Source organism: Ranitomeya variabilis, chromosome 1 (assembly GCF_051348905.1).
Source record: "Ranitomeya variabilis isolate aRanVar5 chromosome 1, aRanVar5.hap1, whole genome shotgun sequence".
In the NCBI taxonomy this organism is placed as follows: domain Eukaryota; kingdom Metazoa; phylum Chordata; class Amphibia; order Anura; family Dendrobatidae; genus Ranitomeya; species Ranitomeya variabilis.
In genome coordinates, this window is record NC_135232.1 from 1,019,260,176 (window position 1) to 1,019,279,072 (window position 18,897).

At 41.0% G+C, this 18,897-nt stretch overlaps 1 protein-coding gene across 9 annotated transcripts in view; it reads left to right on the forward strand.

Annotated features, from left to right (window-relative positions):
* Positions 1–18,897, forward strand: part of TENM3 (teneurin transmembrane protein 3) — a 1,770,339-nt gene that overhangs the window by 931,028 nt on the left and 820,414 nt on the right. For 8 of the 9 annotated variants that reach the window (XM_077279546.1, XM_077279548.1, XM_077279545.1 and 5 more), the window contains one exon: positions 16,943–17,050. The exons of the other annotated variant lie outside the window; for it this stretch is intronic. In XM_077279546.1, coding sequence (XP_077135661.1) covers positions 16,943–17,050 — 108 coding nt within the window. The remainder of the gene's footprint in view (positions 1–16,942; positions 17,051–18,897) is intronic. 9 annotated transcript variants of the gene reach the window in all.

Genomic DNA, 18,897 nt, shown 5'->3' on the forward strand with positions numbered 1-18,897 from the left:
GGCAATGGGTATTGGTACTTAACAGTGATCTTATTCAGAAGCCGATAATCAATACATGGTCTCAAAGAGCCGTCCTTTTTTGAGACAAAGAAAAACCCAGCTCCCAAGGGAGAAGAAGATGGACGAATAAGTCCCTTTTCCAAAGACTCCTTTATATATTCCCGCATAGCAGCATGTTCCGGCACAGACAGATTAAACAAACGACCCTTTGGATATTTGCAACCCGGTATCAAATCTATGGCACAATCGCACTCACGGTGCGGAGGTAACGACCCAAGCTTGGGTTCGTCAAAGACGTCTTGATAATCTGAGAGGAACTCAGGGACTTCAGAGGGAATGGACGACGAAATAGAAACCAAAGGTAAGTCCCCATGAATACCCTTACATCCCCAGCTCAACACAGACATTGCTCTCCAGTCCAAGACTGGATTGTGAGACTGCAACCATGGCAATCCCAGTACCAAATCGTCATGTAAATTATACAGCACCAGGAAACGAATAATCTCCTGGTGATCCGGATTGATACGCATGGTTACTTGTGTCCAGTATTGTGGTTTATTATTAGCCAATGGGGTGGAGTCAATCCCCTTCAGAGGAATAAGAGTCTCCAAAGGCTCTAAATCAAAACCACAACGATTGGCAAAGGACCAATCCATAAGACTCAGAGCGGCGCCAGAGTCAACATAGGCGTCCGTGGCAATGGATGACAAAGAGCAAATCAGGGTTACAGACAAAATAAACTTAGACTGAATGGTGCCAATGGAAACAGACTTATCAAGCTTCTTTGTACGCCTAGAGCATGCTGATATAACATGAGTAGAATCCCCACAATAGAAGCACAATCCATTCTTCCGTCTAAAATTCTGTCGCTCGCTCCTGGACAGAATTCTATCACACTGCATACTTTCTGGCGTCTTTTCCATAGACACCGCCAGATGGTGCACCGGTTTGCGCTCCCGCAGACGCCTATCAATCTGAATAGCCATTGTCATGGACTCATTCAGACCTGCAGGCACAGGGAACCCCACCATAACATCCTTAACGGCATCAGAGAGACCTTCTCTGAAAGTTGCCGCCAAGGCGCACTCATTCCACTGAGTAAGCACAGACCATTTACGGAATTTTTGGCAGTAAACCTCAGCTTCGTCTTGCCCCTGAGATAGTGCCATCAAAGTTTTTTCTGCCTGAAGTTCCAAATGAGGTTCCTCATAAAGCAAGCCCAAGGCCAGAAAAAACGCATCCACATCGCGCAACGCAGGATCCCCTGCTGGCAATGAGAAGGCCCAATCTTGAGGGTCACCCCTGAGCAAGGAAATCACAATCCTAACCTGCAGAGCAGGGTCTCCAGCTGAACGAGACTTCAGGGACAAATAAAGCTTACAATTATTTCGGAAATTCAGGAAGCTAGCTCTATTCCCTGTGAAGAACTCCGGCAAAGGAATTCTCGGCTCAGATACTGGAGCATGTACCACAAAATCTTGTAAATTTTGTACTTTCGTGATGAGATTATTCAAACCCGCAGTTACACTCTGAAGATCCATTATTGTCAGGTGCACACAGAGCCATACAGAGATTAGGAGGAGAGAGAGAAAAAAGACTGCAGCAAGGCAAACTGGAGGAAAAAAAAAAAAAAAAAAAAAAAAAAAAAATATTCCAGCAGACTTCTTATAACTCTCCTTTCTCAACCTGGGTCTTTAACACTTTACTGGCCGGTCAAACTGTCATGATCTCTGCAGGCAGAGATCATAGCAAGCCCATAGAGGGACAAGCTCTCGGAAGATGGAACTATACTGACCATGAACTAAGCCTGCCGCGCAACTAGAAATAGCCAGGTAGCATTTCCTATTTATTGCTAGATGCCCAGCTCTGGCCTAAGACCTAAATAGCTAGCAGAGGGAAATATAAGACCTGGCTCACCTCTAGAGAAATATTCCAAAGAAGACAGTAGCCCCCCACATATAATGACGGTGAGTTCAGATGAAACAACAAACGCAGCAGGAAAATAGTCTTAGCAAATTTGAGGTCCGCTTACTAGATAGCAGAAGACAGATAGTATACTTTCATGGTCAGCAGAAAAACACTAACAAAACACCATCCAGAGATTACCTTAAACTCTGGCATTAACTCATAACACCAGAGTAGCAATCCCTGATCAACGAGAGCTCTCCAGACACAGTAACAAAACTTCAGCTGTGAACTGGAACAAATAGGCAAAACGAAACATGGACAAAAGTCCAACTTATCTAGTAGTTGTCAGAAGCAGGAACAAGCACTGAGAGGCATCAGATAACATTGTTGACCGGCAAGAAACCACCAGAGAAATGAGCTTAAATAGCGACACCCACTACTGATGGAAACAGGTGAAACAGGAAAGAGGATGACAAGTCCAATTCCACAAGCGGCCACCGGGGGAGCCCAGAATCCAAATTCACAACAGGGTTGGGGATCTGGTCTGGTTGTCTTCCCGTCATGTTCCTATGAAGGTTTCTTCACCTAAGTTTAAGCCTTGCTTTATTGGTCCTTATAGGATCTCTGAGATTATTAATCCGGTGTCTTTTCGATTGGCCCTTCTGGCTTCTTTTGCTATCCATAATGTCTTCCATAGATGCGGAAATATGTGGTGCCCGTTGTTCCCTCTGTTGATCCTCCAGCCCCTGTGTTGGTTGATGGGGAGTTGGAGTATGTAGTTGAGAAGATTTTGGATGCTCGCTTTTTGAGGCGGAGGCTTCAGTACCTTGTCAAATGGAAGGGTTATGGCCAGGAGGATAATTCTTGGGTTTTTTCCTCTGATGTCCATGCTGCTGATTTGGTCCGTGCCTTTCATCTGGCTCGTCCTGATCGGCCTGGGGGCTCTGGTGAAGGTTTGGTGACCCCTCTTCAAGGGGGGGGGTACTGTTGTGAATTCTGCTCTTGGGTTCCCTCCGGTGGTTGTTGATAGTAATGCAGTTATCCCTGGGTTGCAATCCTGGGCAGGTGTCCCTGCTGATTGCAGCTCTGACTGGGATATTTAGGTGTGCAGGATTCATTAGCCCTTGCCAGTTGTCCATTGTTCTTGGAGGTTTTGCATCTCTGTCTGGTTCCTCCTGCTGCCAAATCAGCTAAGATAAGTGTCTGGTTTTGTTTCTGGAGTACACATGCTGTGTGCTTTACAATTCAGTACTATTCAATGTTTTTTCTTGTCCAGCTTAGACTGTGTTTGGATATTTCAGTCAAGTTGGATTCTCAGGAGATGCAGATATACATTCCATGTCTTTAGTTAGATGGTGGAATTTTTGTATTATCTGCTGTGGATATTTTTAGGGTTTTAATACTGACCGCTTAGTATTCTGTCCTATCCTTTCCTATTTAGCTAGCGTGGCTTCTTTTGCTAAATCCTGATTTCTGCCTGCGTGTGTCTTTCCTCTAATACTCACAGTCAATATTTGTGGGGGGCTGCCTATCCTTTGGGGTTCTGCTCTGAGGCAAGATAAAATTCCCATTTCCATCTATAGGGGTATTTAGTCCTCCGGCTGTGTCGAGGTGTCTAGGATGTGTTAGGTACACCCCACGGCTACTTCTAGTTGCGGTGACAGTTTAGGGTTTGCGGTCAGTACAGGTTCCACCTTCTCCTGTGAAAGTCTCATGCAGCTCCAAGTTCACCGGATCATAACAGGGATACTAATGAAGATGCCCACAAGCTTGAGGATGATGTTAAAGGGAGTCTGTCACCCCAAAAATCGTATCTGAGCTAAGGCCACCGACATCAGGGGCTTATCTACAGCATTCTGTAATGCCGTGGATAAACCCCCGAAGTAACCTGAAAGATGAGAAATAAAGGTTAGATTATACTCACCCAGGGGCGGTCCCGCTGCGGTCCAGGGCCAATGGGCATCGCGGTCCGGCCCAGCACCTCCTAGCTTCATTCGATGACGTCCTCTTCTTGCAGTGGCTCCGGGGCTGGGACTCTCTGACCTTCATCAGGGCAGACAAAGTACGCCTGCCCCGGAGTCACTGCAAGAAGACAAGAAGAGGACGTCATCAAATGAAGCTAGGAGGTGCTGGACCGGACCGCGACACCCATCCTACCTGGACTGCAGCGGGACCTCCCCTGAGTGAGTATAATCTAACCTTTATTTCTCATCTTTCAGGTTACATAGGGGCTTATCTACAGCATTACAGAATGCTGTAGATAAGCCCCTGATGCCGGTGGCCTTAGCTCAGATACGATTTTTGGGGTGACAGATTCCCTATAACCATGGCTAGAGGGATTGACCTCTGGAATGGTGAGATCAGGAACAAAAATCTAAAACAAAATAAAAACAGGAGTACAGCAGTTTTTAGTATTTATAGCAAGGGCAGGTTTGCTTTATACATTATGTTGGTGATTATAATAATAATAAAAATATTTATTTATATAGCGCCAACATATTCCGCAGCGCTTTACAGTTTCAAACACAACAGTCATAAATAACAAAGTTAACAATACAATAATTAAAGCGAAATAAGACGACCCTGCTCGTGAGAGCTTAAAATCTACAATGAGGTGGGGGAGATACAAAGTACAGGTGTGTATTTACAATGATGTATTTACAAAATGGTCCTTTGCTTAGAATTTTGCAGTAACAGAAATCTCTGAGCGGCACCAAAGGGTTTTTCTCTCTGTATGTACCCTTTATGCATGAAATTATGGGTGGTCCAAGACTTCGCCAATATGAAGTACTGTATACATCTATAGTGCAGCCGGCTATCACTGTGACTCGATTTCCCTTTGCCTTGGTATTATTTCCAGGCTCTTGCCCCTTTTAGAGGTTTATTTGCAGGCTAGACACATAAAATTGCAGTAATATTTTGCAATAGAAGAGGACAATTCTGCTGTTTTCTCAGTGTGGTTCTAGTGATGTGACGGCTGACGTTCTGCAGGACAAGGATTCCTCTCCCGTCTGAAGTGGTTAGTTTCTCGCTGGATGTAATTGTTAGGTGTGTCACGCTGTGTTTCATGGTGGTTATTGGAGAAACGAAGGCGATGAATTGGTCGCTTGTATGGTGTGCGAAGGCTGATGTTTTCTTTATCTTTATATTTTGTTATAATGTCATTAACGTCAGTGGTGGATGTTGGTAAGTGTGCTGTGAGGTGTCGACACTACAGTACGGAAAAGTGGACAATCTGGTGTTAGGGACGTTACAGTATCAGAAAACTGCAAATGTATGTTATAAGTATAAATCTTGGGCCAAATAACAAAATAACAATTAGACACAAGTTGCGGAAGCATTTTATAAAGTATAGTTACGTTTTCATGTTTGTTTCGATACCACAATAGCTAGTTTAATAAATTAAGTTTCCGCATACATCCTAGGAGTTTTCAGTTCAATGAGTGAGGAAGATCAAAAGTGCTATAATGCTATAATACAACGTGTTGCATTGATGTGTGGCCCCACTGTGCTAGCAGCGCTTCTGACACAGCAGGAGTCTGTGAACGGGGGTAGATATCTCTCCGGCGTGGAGGACTTGCTTTGACATCTCACTGTTTATGGCTAGCCTTACTTTAAACAAAATTATCAACCTTTATAAATTGATTGCAGCGTCTCATAAAAAGGAATGTCTGTACACATTTCTGTGAAGTTTTGAATTGCTCGAGGATATAAATAAAATGACGGTACTTAATTACAATAAATAAAAAAGATAGTTAATTATTACTAATAAGAATTCTATTATTTATTAACAATAATGATAATACATAAATCCTTCTAATCTCTTTATAAGAATCCTTTTATATAGGCAGATGAATAGTCCATAAAAGCGCCGACTGACCATACAGCAAGTCGATCATTGCTCATTTATTTAGATTTTTGTTGTAATTATCATTCTTCCCCCACCCCATAAAAGTTACTTTGCTTTCTTCATATTGTTGTCATGCTGTTTTCATGCAATTTTTATGGGATGTGCAAAGATGCAACGAGCGACAAGAAATAATAATTTTCATCCATTGGTCAATCATTGCTTACATTGGGCAATCAGGAGCGAATGTTCAGAACTATCGTAAAGGCAGTGATAGCCTGGTGTAAACTGTGTAGACATTAGAATCTGATGAATATTATTATGTTATATCATTATTATTTAGTTATATGTCATAAATATGACTGTAGTGAACCTTTCCGTTGACATTGGTCATGAATCTAATGACTTGTACACTGCGTAGTGCAATGTACTCTTTATGTAAAGCCTCCTACAAAAGATGACCGGAACCGTCTGGAGCTACGAATTTAATTGTGTTCAGTCTACAGAATACTGTCTGAGATTCATCGGAGCAAATGCCGTAAAAAGCCTTTCTGATTTTGCATTTCAATAGTATGAATGTTGAAGATCCAGTGTGAAGCCGTCAACCTCAAAACCACGCTCAAAATGGCAATTTCTACAGCTGAGAAAATTCTCCGCAGCGAGCTGGGGGGCATTTGGTGTCACAACAATGGGCTTGCACAAAGTAGACAATGTAATATTTATAGCTGCTCCTTTTGGGAGTCTCCCCGTAGTAGTATCAAGACAAGGTCATCATTATTAGCAGGTGGGATGAATCCGAGCATGGCTCCCTGAGCTTATGTACAGTAATTCATTATCCTCAGTGCAGGAGACAGGATGAGAGCTTGCTTAAGAAAAGAGCATAGATACCAGGCAGTGAACATGAACTAGAGAGTAGACATGGGGAAGGTAAAGATGATTTTATCGCTATTTCATTATACATCTTTTGTCAGGTAGAGTTATGATAAATGTTCTTATTAACCCTCCAGTGATTCATGTGTTTGCTCTCCTACACTATACCCACAGCACACACTTATGACAGCTATACTATCTTATTCTGAGGAGTAACTGTGAACGCATCCAATATGGAAATGTTTCCTGACAGCTTTACACTTGGCTCTTAGCTCTAAATTCTTTTTTATTCTTTTCTCCTTTTTGTAATGCTGTTTACTTATTGTTTTATGGTTTATTGTATTGCAGGTGCTCCTTATGGACACATGGTAGCATTCAATAGAAAGGCTGCAATGTGTGCTTTAAGTAGCTGAATAACTTAGTACCCTCGCAAAAGTATTGAAAAATGCTTCCCCTTTTATGAAAAGTCTCCATCCATTTACGACTCGGTCCAGCACCTAAAAGCGGTAGAAACAAAGTTTAAATGAGTATTTAAATCTCTAAAATTATCACCAGTTCACTGGTTAGACAATAATCATTAGATCAATATGGGTCCCATGGATCACTAAAATTGGGGACCTATGGGGAACTTGATTTAACACCCTATGGACACCGTATTACAGTCATGGAGAACCAAGTAAGAACTGGGAACATAAACCCATTGTTCTGGCAATTGATGAGATCCAAAAAGATTGCCCGAAAAATTAGAAAATGAGGATCCGACAAATATATATATATATATATATATATATATATATATATATATATATATATATATATATGTATATATATATATATATATATATATATATATATATATACAGTTATATGAAAAAGTTTGGGCACCCCTATTAATCTTAAGCTTAATGTTTTATAAAAATTGTTTTTTTTGCAACAGCTATTTCAGTTTCACATATCTAATAACTGTTGGACACAGTAATGTTTTTGCCTTGAAATGAGGTTTATTGTACTAACAGAAAATGTGCAATCTGCATTCAAACAAAATTTGACAGGTGCATAAGTATGGGCACCTCACCAGAAAAGTGACATTAATATTTAGTAGATCCTCCTTTTGCAAAAATAACAGCCTCTAGTCGCTTCCTGTAGCTTTTAATGAGTTCCTGGATCCTGGATGAAGGTATTTTTGACCATTCCTCGTTACAAAACAATTCCAGTTCAGTTAAGTTTGATGGTCGCCAAGCATGGACAACCCTCTTCAAATGATCCCACAGATGTTCAATGATATTCAGGTCTGGGGACTGGGATAGCCATTCCAGAACAGTGTAATTGTTCCTCTGCATGAATGCCTGAGTAGATTTGGAGCGGTGTTTTGGATCATTGTCTTGCTGAAAGATCCATCCCCTGCGTAACTTCAACTTTGTCACTGATTCATGAACATTATTGTCAAGAATCTGCTGATACTGAGAGGCATCCATGCGTCCCTCAACTTTAACAAGATTCCCGGTGCCGGCATTGGCCACACAGCCCCAAAGCATGATGGAACCTCCACCAAATTTTACTGTGGGTAGCAAGTGTTTTTCTTGGAATGCTGTGTTTTTTGCCGCCATGCATAACGCCTTTTTGCATGACCAAACAACTCAATCTTGGTTTCATCAGTCCACAGGACCTTCTTCCAAAAAGAAATTGGCTTCTCCAAATGTGCTTTTGCATACCTCAGCCGACTGTTTGTGGCGTGCTTGCAGAAATGGCTTCTTTCGCATCACTCTCCCATACAGCTTCTCCTTGTGCAAAGTGCATTGTATAGTTGACCGATGCACAGTGACACCATCTGCAGCAAGTTGATGCTGCAGCTCTCTGGAGGTGGTCTGAGGATTGTCCTTGACTAATCTCACCATTCTTCTTCTCTGCCTTTCTGATGTTTTTCTTGGCCTGCCACTTCTAGCCTTAACAAGAACTGTACCTGTGTTCTTCCATTTCCTTACTATGTTCCTCACAGTGGAAATTGACAGGTTAAATCTCTGAGACAGCTTTTTGTATCCTTCCCCTGAACAACTATGTTGAATAATCTTTGTTTTCAGATCATTTGACAGTTGTTTTGAGGAGCCCATGATGCCACTCTTCAGAGGAGATTCAAACAGGAGAACAACTTGCAAGTGGCCACTTTAAGCAGCTTTTCTCATGATTGCATACACCTGGCTATGAAGTTCAAAGCTCAATGAGGTTACAAAACCAAAAAAAAGTGCTTTAGTAAGTCAGTAAAAAGTAGGTAGGAGTATTTAAAACAAGAAAATGATAAGGGTGCCCATACTTATGCACCTGTCAAATTTTGTTTGAATGCAGATTGCACATTTTCTGTTTGTACAATAAACCTCATTTCGAGGCAGAAGCATTACTGTGTCCAACAGTTATTAGACATATGAAACTGAAATAGCTGTTGCAAAAAAAACAACAATTTTTACAAAACATTAAGCTTAAGATTAATAGGGGTGCCCGAACTTTTTCATATAACTGTGTGTATATATATATATATATATATATATATATATATATATATATATATATTTATATATATATATATATATTTATATATATATATATATATAAACATGTTTTCATATACTGTATTATATTATTATATTATATATGATAGTACTTTTTAAATTTTAATTTATTAGGAAGGCTTCTCCTTCTGGTGTCTACAAGTTAGTTCTTCTCTGTTGGCTGCATAAAAGATCATACTACAAGATAGAACTTCTTTTAATAGCTATTCTCTATAATACTGTACAGGATATCTTTTGTTCCTACAAGTTGACATTTACTCTCAATGCTACAATGTACAGCAGCTCTACCTTTCCGATGGCTATAAGATCGCTTTGTCTGGTAGCTATGTGGTAGCTCCAATTCTCCTGTAGCATTTGCACTTTCGCCTTTGACAACCTGAACATTCCAAAAAATGGAACCAATTGTCCCAATTATTTCACTGAGTTTTGCTGTGTTGTTTTCATGAATAAAACATTGAACACATACTGGAATGAGAAGACACAACTGATACTTGGAAACAAGACTAGTCGTTGAGCCAGGTTGGGATAGAAATCATAGGGCTGAAGTGTGAAGGAGCACAAGTTAAAAACTCAGTCGTCAAAACTGGAGCATAATCAGTTGGAGAAAAATCAGAACCAGAAGAATAGAACTGCTACATGGTCTTTGAGGACTAGATAGACCTGGCAAAACCACATCTGAACCCAATCAGAAAGTCCAGTGAGGAACCATTGAAAAACAGACAGAGTCTAGGAAAAGAACAAGCTTGGACTAGAAGAACAGCATGGGGCAAGGAGCTGAGAACAAGTAATAAGGCAGCTTGAAGCAGAGTCCATGTAGCTGAGACTAGATGGGAACGAAACAAGAATTGCAGTGTGAGTTAACACTCGGGCAGGGATCGTGAGTCCCTTGAGTGTTTAAAAAGTATTTTGGACTTAAAAGACATCCAGTTGCCATGGCTACTATTTGTCTTTTCCAATCAATGTCATTGACTGATTCCCCAGTATGTGAAGATGCAGTAGGGTGCTCTGGAGTGGGAAGAATATAGTTCTTTGAAGCATTTTCCAAAATGCTGCTGTTCACGTGACCTAAAATCTTTTATCTCGTTAATCCAAATCCTTTACCTATCACCTGTGAGCCTTGTCAGCCTGCGATGCCAAGGTCCCCCATTAATATTGACTGTAGGGGAAGCCAATGTTCAGCTTCATGCAAATATTATATTATCCTCATTCACAAAATTACCTATGCTTCTATATAATAATAAGCTGTGTAGTGTGTTACATGAATGATGACATGCTGCCTTTATCTCTAGATAGAGAATGAAATGTATTGTGCCAACTACTGCCTATTTAGGATGTAGGGGGGCACACGTCTGCACAGTGTTCCATCGGGGGATTCACTCTTTCCCTTGTTCCATTGCTGGCCATTCAGAGCCTGCCTGTGAGTACTAAATAAAAAAATAAAAATATATGTAGGGGTTTAAGTTATACAAGAAGACTAATTCAATTTTTTGGAAGGTACATATAATATATACAGTTATGGATAACAGATCTAATCTGGCAAAATTGCAATAATCCAAAACCATAATCAACTCTTCTCAAACTTTCAATATATTTAAAATATTTTCATGAAATCAAAATTTCTTTCAAGTCTTGTATCTTATATTACACCGAGGGAATTGACTTGATTGTCAAATATAGATGACCTCCAAAAGACAGAAATCTATAGCAGTTGAACATTCCAGATGAAGAAGAAAATATATCGTCATGGAAAAGTGGTGATTCTTATCAGCAAGACTCCACTGTAGTCTGAGACTGCTGACAGTAAAACAAAGACTCCAAATCAGTGGGATTCGCAGAGAATTAATGACATCTGACAGGTCTTCAAAAATGCTGTAGTATTTTATATGTGCTGTTAACTCTCTCATTTCTTGATTCAATTTTTTTGTAAGCTACTCATGCATTTCAATGTGATCGTCATTTTGAGCAAGATTTAATCCTTTTGTTATATACTCAGACTGGAGGCATATGGTTTATAAGCTGAACTAATAATATCCCTTACAGAAAATATATAGTAAGAAACATATTGAATCCTGCAGAAATCATGTCATTATCAGTCATTTACTCCATTATAGAAAGAATTGTTTAATGCAAAGATTAGAAGGAAGGCAGTAACACTTTATAAAAGATGCAAAGGTTCCAATCCTGAAAACAATACTTTAGGGTCCTGCAGACCCCACGCAGCTTAAAAGAGCAGCAGCATTACTAGTGAGACACGAAGATCAATGACAGATAATGCTGATTGCACACTGTATTTTCCAAGTTCAGTGGAGCTATTTTATAATATAAAATAATACACCATAATCGTAGAAGTGTAGCTAAAGTGTAGGCATTGACATGACAGGGGTTTGATAGTAGGATTCAGGAAAGGGTTAAATGACAATATGGTACATTCACAAGGTAAGTAATAAAGGTAAAGGGGCATAAGTAGATGAATAGGTAATTTGGGGTGGGATTTAGTTCAGAATTGGGTAGGAAGGTTATACAATGGCTTGGAAAATGTATTCGCCCCTATTATGCTCCTAGGTGGCTCACGTGGTTCGTGGACCCAATGTGCCACAGACCAGACTTACACTGGAGGGGCATGACTAAGCATCTACATAGATGCTCACTGGAGCCTCTAGTGGTAAGGTCAGACTTGTGCGGCAGGTAGCTGCAAGGTACCACTCCAGTAGCTGCTGACCTCAAAGGGACAGAGACGTTATCTCAGATTCTCAGACAAATCAGGATGGCCACTTGAAACAAGTTCAGACAGGATTGCCTCTTGGGAAAACTTTGGACAGGACATCCAGGTGGGACAAGTTCATATAGGACAGTCACTTGGGACAAGTTCACACTGTGCAAACAGGACAGCCGCTGAGCCAGGTTCTCCCTGTGCAGACAGCGCGGCCACAGGGATAAGTTCACATTTCTGGCCTGAGTATTCAGCGCCCAGGGTGGCAGACAGGTACTGCTAATGCGGCTATGAGGTATGAACACCACTGAAGCGGTCACAGGAAACAAGGGCTAACTATGGAGGAATAACGAGAACACAGAATACGTGATACGGGACACTAGCAGAGTAGTGAAGGGGGACCTGTCATCATACAGTTATCACCAACCACCTAACATAACTATAGGGGTTGCTCAGGCACCTCCCAGTAGGGGAGGGTGCCTTTTATATGCAGTTGTGGCCAAAAGTATTGACACCCCCTGCAATTCTGTCAGAAAATACTCAGTTTCTTCCAGAAAATGATTGCAAACACAAATTATTTGTTATTATTATCTTCATTTAATTTGTCTTAAATGAAAAAACACAAAAGAGAATGAAGCAAAAAGCAAAACATTGATCATTTCACACAAAACTCCAAAAATGGCCCAGACAAAAGTATTGGCACCCTCAGCCTAATACTTGGTTGCACAACCTTTAGCCAAAATAACTGCGACCAACCGCTTCCAGTAACCATCAATGAGTTTCTTACAATGCTCTGCTGGAATTTTAGACCATTCTTCTTTGGCAAACTGCTCCAGGTCCCTGATATTTGAAGGGTGCCTTCTCCAAACTGCCATTTTTAGATCTCTCCACAGGTGTTCTATGGGATTCAGGTCAGGACTCATTCCTGGCCACCTTAGAAGTCTCCAGTGCTTTCTCTCATACCATTTTCTAGTACTTTTTGAACTGTGTTTTGGGTCATTGTCCTGCTGGAAGACCCTTGACCTCTGAGGGAGAACCTGCTTTCTCACACTGGGCCCTACATTATGCTGCAAAATTTGTTGGTAGTCTTCAGACTTCATAAGCCATGCACACAGTCAAGCAGCTGGGGCAGTTTTGCCTTGAAGAATGGGCAAAAATCTCAGTGGCAAGATGTGAAAAGTTCATAGAGACTTATCCAAAGCGACTAACAGCAGCAATAACTGCAAAAGGAGGCTCTACAAATTAATTACTTTAGGGGAGTTAATAGTTATGCACACTGAAGCTTTCAGTTATTTTGTCCTATTTGTTGTTTGCCTCACACAAAAAAAAGAAAAACAAATGTTCACAGTTTTAGACATGTATTTTACATGAACTGATGCAAACACTCAAAAAAAACATTGAAATTCCAGGTTGTGAGATAGAAAAACCCAAAAAATGCCAAGGGGTGTGAATACTTTCGTAAACCACTGTAGGGAAGTGGGAAATTCTTAGGGTGCCTTGTAATGAAGGGGAGGATCTGTTCAGGATCCAGGACCACCCGCCACTTTTTTATGTTTTCTTGTTGACAATGCAAAAATATATGGTGGTGGGGTGGAGTTTTTTTGTTTCATGCAATATTTGTATCATGGCAGCTGGAGGTGAAAAGGTCTGGGATGGCCTTGATTAATGGGGTTGGGGTCACACTGGACTTATGCTGACCTTTCATTATTAAGTGTTATTAGTTCACACTACGTTCCCAGAGAACAGGAAATATTGTTGTGGGGCAGTATATTAACATTTTGTCCACCCAGAGTTTGAGCTGTGTGACTGGGGAGTGTTGTATCCTGTACTGCCCAGTGTTGATGGGCCATCCTGGATCTAGTCAGGAAAAATGGTATTTAGCTTCGTTTATGTGTATGTTGTAATTAATAAAAGCTTCTGTGGCCATATACTGTATTTCCAACAGCACAGAGCGTTATGTTATTATTATTATTATTTATTTATATAGCGCCATTAATTCCATGGTGCTGTGCATGAGAAAAGGGTTACGTACAGGGATATATCGTCTACAGTAAACAAATTTACAATGACAGACTGGTACAGAGGGGAGAGGACCCTGTCCTTGCGGACTTACATTCTACGGGATAATGGGGGGGAGACAGAAGGTCGGTAGAGTCGCAGCTCTGATGGTGGTGAGGCGGCAGCTCCGACGGTTGGTGAGGCAGCAGCTCGGGTGGTGGTGAGGCAGCAGCTCGGTTGGTGGTGAGGTGGCAGAATAGTTATTGCAGGCTGTAGGCTTTCCTGAAGTGATGGGTTTTCAGGTTCTGTCTGAAGGATCCAGGAGTGGTCGATAATCGGACGTGTTGAAGCGTGGAGTTCTAGAGGATGGGGGATATTCGGGATTATGTCTAATTTGATAATGCCCTAGATGTTCGTTAATACCCTAGTCAAGTGTATAAGGTGACTAGTGTCATAAGCAGTGAGGTAGGTGGTAGGTCCAACTTCTGTTTATGCATTAGACCTTTGGAGATTTGAGATATAACTGGTCTTTTATCCAATATGGACCCTTTTTCACTAATTTTGTGTTCACTCTGTTCTTCCAATCCCATTGCATTCACACATGGACTCTCAGTACTTATCATATGTGTCTGCATGAAGGAATGGGTTTTGATTATTTCAATATCTAGTGACTATGGGGACCATGTTCTCATATAGCAATGAATAATAGTTCTCATATTTTATGTTTAAGGGGTTGTTTTATTTTAACATGTGTTGGGGATATGGTTTACAGCACTTATAAATATACATAAATACTGTATACTCGAACGCTATAAATGTTTATAATTTTTTTACATTTAACTTAAAGGGTTTATCTCATCATCTGAAATGGGTAAAATAACACAATGCAGAAGGAGGACCCCTACTGAGTACAAGAGAAGGACCTATGACATACAGGTTCTCTTCTTGTAGTTAGTACAGGTCCTCCTGCATTTGCAAATTTGAGTTGATAAACCCGTTAAGTTAAATGTTAAAAGGTTGAAATATGCACTGAAGATAGAATTACAACCATCCTCAGTAACTTCACAGTTCTCCTGCAAACAAAATGGCAGGTGATGAGGCAGCATGTGACCAGATCTGCCCATCAGCCTCCTCCAATTAAAACACAGCACATGAGAAAGCTGCTTGTCATTTGGAGGAGGCTGATGGACATGTCTGGTCACATGCTCCTCCATCAGCAGCCATTTTAAGAATAGGAATACTGGGCAATATGTGAGAAATGCTGTACTAAAAAGCACTAGACAAGAACCTGCAATACTTCCAGTATGTATAAGTACCGGTAAATCACATCCCCAACACATTTGTGAAAATACAGATGAAGTGGGCAGTCCCTTTAAGCTATTAAAACCCAGCTTGTCAATTACATTTTTCATAAACTATATTTTAGAACACATCAGTATTTCTTTCCCACTGTTCTTCGATAAGTACATAAATATCATGGTAGGCAGAATTATTTTCCCAATAATTACATTTTTTACAAGAAAAGAAAATATGCTTCACGTTAACATTGTGTATCTCTGAAACACTCTCTACAACATCACGCAAAACAATAGACATCCATCTCCGAGACTTACAAGTGAGCCGTTTGTGTCCTTGGAAAAATCACATTAACAATTTGTTAAAAAGGAAAAAAAAATCAGCTTAGCTACAAATGCGAGAAAACCAGGCTCCTCTCCAACTTTACGATGATTTCTGCCTGATATACTGGGGCAGCCGTTTGCTGATAACACTGGAAGATTAGAAAGGAAAATATATATAAATGTCGGTATATACACACATATGTTTTATATCTATGCAATATAGCAAAGGCATTCACTGGCAAAGAAAACACTTGCTGTTCCTGTATGTCTGCAATAAAAGGGTGTCATCATAGCACAAGAAAGCTTCTGCCGTAACCTGCTCGTCGGCCGCCCCGGTAGAAAATGCTACCTGTAAACTCTTTCCATTGTGGCTTGGACATTCTTAAGTATTCACAATCCACATGGTAGCTAGTTTGTACAAATCTCTGGAAGTGTAAAGGTTAATTTCTGTATAGATGAAGGGGAATCTAGGAGACATTGATTGGGTAGGTCGCAGGCGGTTTATGTGATAGGAAAGAGACATCGAGTCTCCAGCGTGGATGTAGAGTTGGCATCAGTTGTGCAAGCAACTGTTTGCTGCCCGCCTTGCTATGCCAACTGAAAGTCATGGACTAGCAGCAGCTGCCAGCTGCTAGAAGAAATTTTACTGAAAGGCAAAATATCTGGAAATGTAGATGTGAAAAAGAAACTTCTGTTTGAGGTTTGATAGTTCACATAATACAATATACCAGCAATTGACTTGCGAGGTTAAAGGGCAACTCCATTTTTTACTGTACGTATATATTTAACTATGAGATCAACATAAAGAGTTTTTTTTTATCCCTCATATATTTATTTGACAATTGCTTTATTCACCAAAGCAGCACAGTCTCAAGGTCTAAGAAAATACCATTGCTAGAGATATTAAAGTCGTGGTCTACTACCGGGATAATCCCTTTTTAAATGAAGTAGTCCCCCTATGTAACATATGAATAACACTCAACTCCCACACCGGCCCCGGATCACCCAGGGCACTCGTGACCTTATTATGCCATTTGAGCCCTGCAGCCAATCAGAGGCCACTACTGGGCTTCTGCACTCACTTCCTTTGGATAAACCTTGAAGAAGTGAGGGCTCAGCCACCCAGTAGCGGTCACTGATTGATTGCAGGGCTCATGGTGCATAACAACCCTCGAAGGCCCGGTACCAACAAGCTAGAACGTGCAGGAGGTGAGTATCTGTTTTGTTTTTTCAAGAGGGACTGCTTTATTTAGAAAGGGAATGTCCAAGTAGTGGCCAACCTCTTTAGCTGAGTTAGAATCACAGTGAATGTCCCATTTATGTATTCATGTGAAATGTGTGTAAGGTGAAGTTTCTCGTTAACCTCACCCAAAAGTCATTGCCACATTACGTAAGGAGGGCTGATCATCTCCATTTGTCTGACTGGCAGAACACCTCAAGATAACTACAAAATGGAATGATATGGCCCAAAGTGACCTGGATACTCAGACTGGTTACAGAATGAGAAGATCAGTGAAATGTACCGCAGTAACACAAGGTAATCTTATATTGCACAATTCTTATGGTGACAGAACAAAAAAAATTCCTTCCATGTCTAAAGTATGTGATAATTGCGGATTACTGCACTTGTGCCTTAGACCACTGGAGCACGAAGCTCAAAATCTGTATCTAAATATCTGAAATATAATGATGTTAACATTTCCTTTTCCAGCTGATTACTATGCCACCCAAACATTCCCGAAAGCCACAAACCTTAGACAAGACTATGGCTGAGGACAGGGCCGGCTCCAGGTTTTCGTGGGCCCTGGGCGATAGCGTCTCAGTAGGTTCCTATAAGACATACCACAATTCATGATGCAGAGATATAGCAGATAAACATCGGTATACAACACATCTTTCACATATGCAGACATGCACACACATACAGTACACAGACATGTACACAGATACAGAACACAGACATGCACTCGTACAGTACGCAGACATGTACACAGATACAGTACACAGACATGCACATACACAGTACGCAGACATGCACATACACAGTACGCAGACATGCACATACACAGTACGCAGACATGCACATACAGAGTACGCAGACATGTACACAGATACAGTACTCAGACATGCACACATACAATACACAGACATGCACATACACCCTACGCAGACATTCACACACATACAGTACACAGACATGCACACACATACAGTACACAGACATGCAGTCATACAGTACGCAGACATGCACATACACAGTACGCAGACATGCACATACACAGTACGCAGACATGCACATACAGAGTACGCAGACATGTACACAGATACAGTACTCAGACATGCACACATACAATACACAGACATGCACATACACCCTACGCAGACATTCACACACATACAGTACACAGACATGCACACACATACAGTACACAGACATGCACACACATACAGTACACAGACATGCAGTCATACAGTACACAGACATGCACATACACAGTACGCAGACATGCACACATACACTGTATGCAGACATGCACACACATACAGTACACAGACATGCACTCACACAATACGCAGAAATGCACACAAATACAGTACACAGACATGCACACACATACAGTACATAGACATGCACTGATACAGTACACAGAAATGCACACACACACAATACGCAGAAATGTACACACATACAGTACACAGACATGCACACATACAGTACACAGACATGCACACACATACAGTACACAGACATGCACGCATACAGTACACAAACATGCACTCATGCAGTACACAGACATGCACACACAATATGCAGAAATGCAGACACATACAATACATAGACATGCCCTGATACAGTACACAGACATGCACACACACAATATGCAGACATGCACACACATGCAATACACAGACATGAACTCATACAGTACACAGACATGCACACACAATATGCAGACATGCACACACAGTGCACAGACATGCACTCATACAGTACACAGACATGCACTCATACAGTAACAGACATGCCCACACATACAGTACACAGACATGCACTCATATAGTACACAGACATGCAAACACATACAGTACACAAACATGCACACATATACAGTACACAGACATGCACTCATACGGTACAGACATGCACAGACATACAGTACATAGACATGCATTCATATAGGACACAGACATGCACACACATACAGTAAACCGACATGTACTCATACAGTAAACAGATATGCACTCATACAGTACAAAGACATGTACACACACAGTACGCATACATGCACATACAATACGCAGACATGCACACTGTTACGATATGTATTGCGACTAGTGTTGAGCGATACCGTCCGATACTTGAAAGTATCGGTATCGGAAAGT